Source organism: Oryzias latipes, chromosome 5 (assembly GCF_002234675.1).
Source record: "Oryzias latipes chromosome 5, ASM223467v1".
Classification (NCBI taxonomy): domain Eukaryota; kingdom Metazoa; phylum Chordata; class Actinopteri; order Beloniformes; family Adrianichthyidae; genus Oryzias; species Oryzias latipes.
Window position 1 is genome coordinate 21,530,098 of NC_019863.2, and position 6,000 is coordinate 21,536,097.

The 6,000-nt window shown below is 42.3% G+C and overlaps 1 protein-coding gene across 3 annotated transcripts in view; it reads left to right on the forward strand.

Annotated features, from left to right (window-relative positions):
* Positions 1-5,779, forward strand: part of dag1 (dystroglycan 1) — a 59,084-nt gene extending 53,305 nt beyond the window's left edge. For all 3 annotated transcript variants that reach the window (XM_004069021.4, XM_020703378.2, XM_020703379.1), the window contains exons 3-4: positions 1,266-1,724; positions 1,811-5,779. In XM_004069021.4, the coding sequence (XP_004069069.1) occupies positions 1,266-1,724; positions 1,811-3,628 (2,277 nt within the window). In that variant the 3' untranslated portion in view covers positions 3,629-5,779. The remainder of the gene's footprint in view (positions 1-1,265; positions 1,725-1,810) is intronic.
* The last annotated feature ends 221 nt before the right edge of the window (positions 5,780-6,000 follow it).

Here is a 6,000-nt window from a genome sequence, read left to right on the forward strand (position 1 = left end):
TTTGTCTAAAAAATGTCTTCTTTTATCAAGTGTTTTTATGAGCATTAACTATTTATGAACATTTTATGAGCTTTTGTCAACAGCAGAAAAAATAAAATCAAAGAATATGTCACTTTAAAGACAAAACATGTTCTGTTGTTATTTGTTTATAATTTTACCAGGTATTCTACTAAGGCATGTGTTGTCAGACTAATAGACATCCAGGATGTAAGAATATTGATCAAAGTTTAAATAAAACATGACAGTTGAATTTTAATTTCACATTTGTCCATACCTCAGAAAGTGAACAAGCCAAAGACATTTAGGACAGGAGAAGCGTGGCAGTAAAATGAAGACGGTGAAGGTGACAATTTGGAGATATCTTATTCCTATTTGGACTTTTGTCATTTTCTGTGATTCTGGGAAGAGCAAGGCCTCCCCGAAGAAGATCCATGTCCCTTCAGGCGCTGAAACATCTCCTGTCCAGTTTGAAACATGTGACGACATCTGTGCTCGTGTCTGATCGCTTTTTTGTTTCGATGACCACATGTGTGTCCTATCTGTCCATTGGAAATCGCACACTCAGCTGCAAGTTTGTACTTGTATGTCTGTGTCTTGTGCGTTTCTGCTCCTCGGTGTCTTCATGCTTGGGAATGTGTGTGTTTGTGTGTTGTCCCCTGAGGCTGCCCGTGTGCTGGTTAGAGCAGTAATGATGTGTCTTGGGAGCACTGCCTCTACATAATTTATCAAGCAGGAATTATTAGCCGCAGCATTAACTTGTAAGGCGGCGGGGGCGCAGGGAGGCAGGATACATTTGTTCTTGTTTTTGAATTTATGTGTGTGGATGCGTTGTCACTCCCCTGCGATCCATTTCTCTCCATCAGCCTCCTGCTAGGGGGACGTCCCCATCCGAATAATTGGCCAACTTATTTTAATTTTAGTCGTGCTTAATTTACAACACGAGGCAACACTTGAATATGTTAATTTATGATAAAAGGCAGGATGTAAATTAAGTTTATTGTCAATGCAATCAATTTTATTAAGAGATACAGATCACAATATTTCAACTTGACTAGTAAAAAAACATTTGGATTGGTTGAAACATAGGAGTTTGGCCTCATGATCTTACTTTTTTCCTGAAAAGGCCAAACTGAATCAATTAAACTATTCAAAGCAGGTTTACATAACGTTTTAACATTCACACATAGTGGTTACCAAATGCGCTTCTGAAAGCCTCTGTGTTTAGGACCACCTGTTAATTTCCCTTTGTGATATTTATCTTTCAGATAACGGAAATGGGAAAAAACTCCCTCCCTGCCTGGCTGCACTGGGATTCCAAAAGCACAATTCTGCAGGGTCTGCCTTTGGAGAAGGATAAAGGAATCCACTACATATCTGTGTCCATCTCCAACCAAACAAAAGCCACCTCCTCTGAGGTGTTTTCCATTGAGGTCCACCCAGAAGACCACTTGGATGCCGATTCTGCCCAGATGGTGTCGAACCAGGTTTCCGCTGAAGATGACCTTCAGCCGTTCATGTGTGAGGCTGAGGAGCCGGTCACTGTACTCACGGTAATTCTGGATGCCGATTTGACCAAGATGAGCTCGGAACAAAGGGTGGAACTTTTGGATAACATGAGGAGCTTCTCTGGTGTGGGTCTACATCACATGAAGATGCTTCCTGTAGTCAACAACAGACTGTTTGACATGTCTGCATTCATGGCTGGACCAGGCAATGCCAGAAAGGTGAGATTTACAATACTAGATGTCTGAAGTTAAAAAATGGAAAACTTTGCTGCTAATTTCTCTAATGACGGTGCTTTTCTTCCCAGGTGGTGGAGAATGGTGCTTTGTTGTCTTGGAAACTTGGGTGTTCTTTAGACCAGAACACAGTTCCAAATTTAGACAGTGTTCAAGGCCCTGCAAAGGAAGGTACAATGTCAACCAAGCTGGGATACCCTGTGGTGGGGTGGCATATTGCCAACAAGAAACCAGGTGTTCCAAAGAGGGTCAGGCGGCAGTTAAACAACACGCCAACTCCCATTCTGGCAGTGGTTCCTCCAGCAACTGCTGTGGAACCACCAGTAAGGATTATTCCAACGCTTTCTTCCCCCTCCATTGCTGCTCCAACTGAAAGTTTTGCTCCCCCTATAAGAGGCCCTGTCCCCCTTCCAGGAAAACCCACGCCCAGAGTTCATGAGCCAACTGTCCATACCCCAACAATGGATCCACCTCTGCCAACAAAGGTAATGGAGACCACCAGCACCATCCAGCCAACAGGGACCAGGCCAATTTACGTTGAAGCTACCGCAACTCCCCCCCCTACCAAAAAGCCCCCTAAGAAGCCGAAGAAGCCAAAATCAACTCCAGTGCCCAAAGTACCTTCCAAGTCCTCTACTACCAAGCCCCCCAGGCGCACTACACCATCACCTAGTATTATTCCAGATCCATATAATGAGGTACCAGTCTTGCGTAATCCTATTGATCGTGTTCATGCATTAGTTGGCACCTATTTTGAAGTTAAGATCCCATCTGATACGTTCTTTGACAAAGAGGATGGAACTACAGACAAGTTGCGTCTTGCCCTCAAACAAAACCATGACAAAATTGTTGAAGACGGATCCTGGCTCCAGTTCAACACAACAAGCCAACTTCTCTATGGCCTGCCCGATCTTGACCAAGTGGGGGAGCACGTCTACTATTTGCATGCAACAGACAAAGGCGGCCTCAGCGCAGTCGATGCTTTTGAGGTATATGTGTCCAACTGGCCTCAAAACAAAATCCCAGTCATTTTCAAGGTCCGCTTCGAAGGAGAACCTCGTTCTTTGAAAAATGACATCCACAAAAAGATCCTACTTGTTAAGAAGCTGGCTTACGCACTGGGGGATCGCAATAGCAGTACAGTGAGTATAACCAAAATTGAAAAAGGATCCATTTTGGTGGAATGGACGAACACTAGCCTTCAGCAGAAACCTTGTCCAAAGGAACAGCTTACAATTATGAGCAGGGCCCTAGCCGATGCCAGTGGAAATCCCTCTCAAGCTTTTAGATTCACCATGGAACCTGAATTCAGAACGCTAAATGTCACTGTGAAGGGAACAGGGAGCTGTGTCAAGTACTCCTTTATTCCACCAGAGGAGTATGACCTAACGCCATCGATAACACGAGCTCCAGATCTAGGGTCAAGTCGAGGAAGTACAGATGATGTTTACCTTCATACAGTTATTCCTGCTGTGGTGGTGGCAGCAATCCTGCTGATTGCTGGAGTTATTGCCATGATCTGCTACAGGAAGAAACGCAAGGGCAAACTCACAATCGAGGACCAGGCCACTTTCATCAAAAAAGGTGTTCCAATCATCTTTGCAGACGAGCTTGATGACTCTAAGCCTCCTCCGTCGTCCAGTATGCCCTTGATACTCCAAGAGGAGAAGCCCCCACTCCCTCCCCCTGAATACCCCAACATGGCTACACCAGAGACAACTCCTCTCAATCAGGAGATGCTTGGGGAGTACACAGCTCTGAGGGATGAGGACCCGAATGCGCCCCCGTATCAGCCACCACCTCCCTTCGCCACTCCCATGGAGGGCAAAGGCTCCCGTCCCAAGAACATGACTCCCTACAGATCTCCACCTCCCTATGTGCCACCCTAAGACTTGTTTTACCCTCCTCTTACACGGTGGAGGGGAGAGGATGCCTGAAAAACTGACAGTTTTTATTCTGGTGTTTGTTGATCTGGACATTGACATGGGAAAGGTCACAAGAGGTGCTAAAGTACAAAACAGATACAGGGGACTTTGGTTTTTTGGGGGGGAGAAGTGGTTTTTGGTGGGCTCTACAGTTAATGACCCGCTGAAATAGCTGGGAGGAACTACTGCTTTAATGGTAGCCCAAGAAACAATTTCTTACACTCAGCTTGTGGTAAAACCAGTGGGTCAAAAGCAACAAACCGGGAGAGATCATCTCCCTCCCAGCATTTTCTTTTTTCGCAGATTTGGATACTGGATATTACTTATAAATATATATTTTTTTCTTCTTCTTTATCCCAAGACTCATTTCTTTTTCTCTGGACCGAAGCGTTTGCCTAAAAGTTCTTCTTTTGTCTTGCTTTTAAATACTTTAGGAAGAAAGGCAACGACTCGTGTTTTTATTATAGAGTAAGATTCTCAGAGAAAAGCTATCAATGATCTCTGAAGATCCCTGCAGGCAATGCAAGAGCAACGGAAACTGAAGAGTGTGTGTGTGTGAGCGTGTGTGTGTGGATGAGCGGGTGTTTCTTCAGATTCAATACGGTTTGCCTTTTAACACTAGTTGTTTGTTTCTACTCTTATTCACAATGTCTAGTAAATGAGAATAACACGGTAGGTTACAAAAGATTTATTAGAGATGAGTAATAAATAATTTTTTTGATTTGTTTTTAAAAAATCACTGTTTATCTGGAAGGCATTCAAAAAGATGTTAGTTTTCGGTGGTGGGAGAAGACAGAAATAAAGGGAATGCCTCCCCTAAATAACTTGCAAATGATTTTTTTTTTGTTCATCTTGTTTTGTTTTTTGTGTGTAACACCAATGTGTTGGCTTCAGGAATGATGTGCGCTGGAAACCAGGAGGGGTGTGGTTTAAGTCGGAGAAATTCTTGAATCTGCTCTGAGAGTTTGAATGCAAACATTTTCAAATATTTTGCCTTTTTTTTTCCGTTTGATTTCAGCGTAGCTTAATTTGCAGCGGGAGGAATGTTTATCAGGCACACATTTTCAAACATGCCTTTAAGATGAGTAAAAATGGGTGTGAAATAAACCCTAAAATGAAAAACAGTACGATAAATTCCTTATAGTAAACAAAAACAGAGCAATTTTGTTTCTTTTACAAGTGAACATTTTCAGACTACTCCACCAATTTATCACATTTAGCTAAAATCAGAAAACTAAAGTGAAAAAAAAATCATATATTTTACTACTAAACAAGCTTATCTATGCATTAACTTTATTTCCCGTTCATATTTATTCATCTTATTGGTATAAGTTTCCATTTGGTCAACTGGATATGTGCTAACCACCCCTGTTGTTTGTCTTACACTGGTGACAGAAGCACTGTCCATCCCAAATAGCGACACCTTATCTTACCCACTGGAATCTGAATGACAAAAGCAACCCCAGATCATAATACTCCCCCCTCAGTTAATACTGCAATCATGCCTTTTTTTACATTTAAAACAAGATCGGCCGGACTTTTATTAGAAACACATGTCTAATTGAATAATTGAATGATGGACAGTGTTTTGAACAGAATGAATCATTTCAGAGAACTTTCTATGCTGCTTATAGGATTCCTGGGGCAAATAATGCAAATCCCCTACAAACTCAAAAGTTCAACTTCTTTTTTATTTAAACATTTTTTGATACATCCAGAAATAGTTTGAAACAAAAATGATTAGTTTTGAGATTTGTAAGACTTTAGCCTAGAATTTGAATTATGGCTCAGTATTGTACTCTGTTTTTAGTTTTTTTTAAGTTTTTTCCATGTGGGTCACACCTTTCCGGCTTTATTTTAGCGTGTTAATTCTGATATATTTGTCACAACGATGGAATGACCCACACTGTATGTAATCAAAAATCATATTTTTGTTCGTTCTTGATGAATTTTAACTGAAAGTGACCCCTTGCAATAAAGAAGTGTGGTGCCGTCCGCTCGGCGGCCCAGGCGAGCGACTTGCACTGCCGTGACCTTGTTGGTTTTTGCCAAGGCTTTTTTTCCTTATGGAGTGTGTATTGTTATAATAAAAATAAAACCAACCGGTACCTTCAACTCCTGCGTGTCGCTGGTGCTTCTCTCGCCCGTCGTCCTTGCAGGTTCTTTGGGGAGTTTTTCTGACCGTGAAAATGTCTCGCTGTCGCACTCCTCGATCACTCTGACTGATGACCGAGGCGCGGGTTTTCCGTCAATGTCACTTTTGAACTGCTTGCACTTTAGCCTTGAATTTGATGGATCAGTATGTCAGAAGTCCACATGAAGTTTTAGCTCCCCCG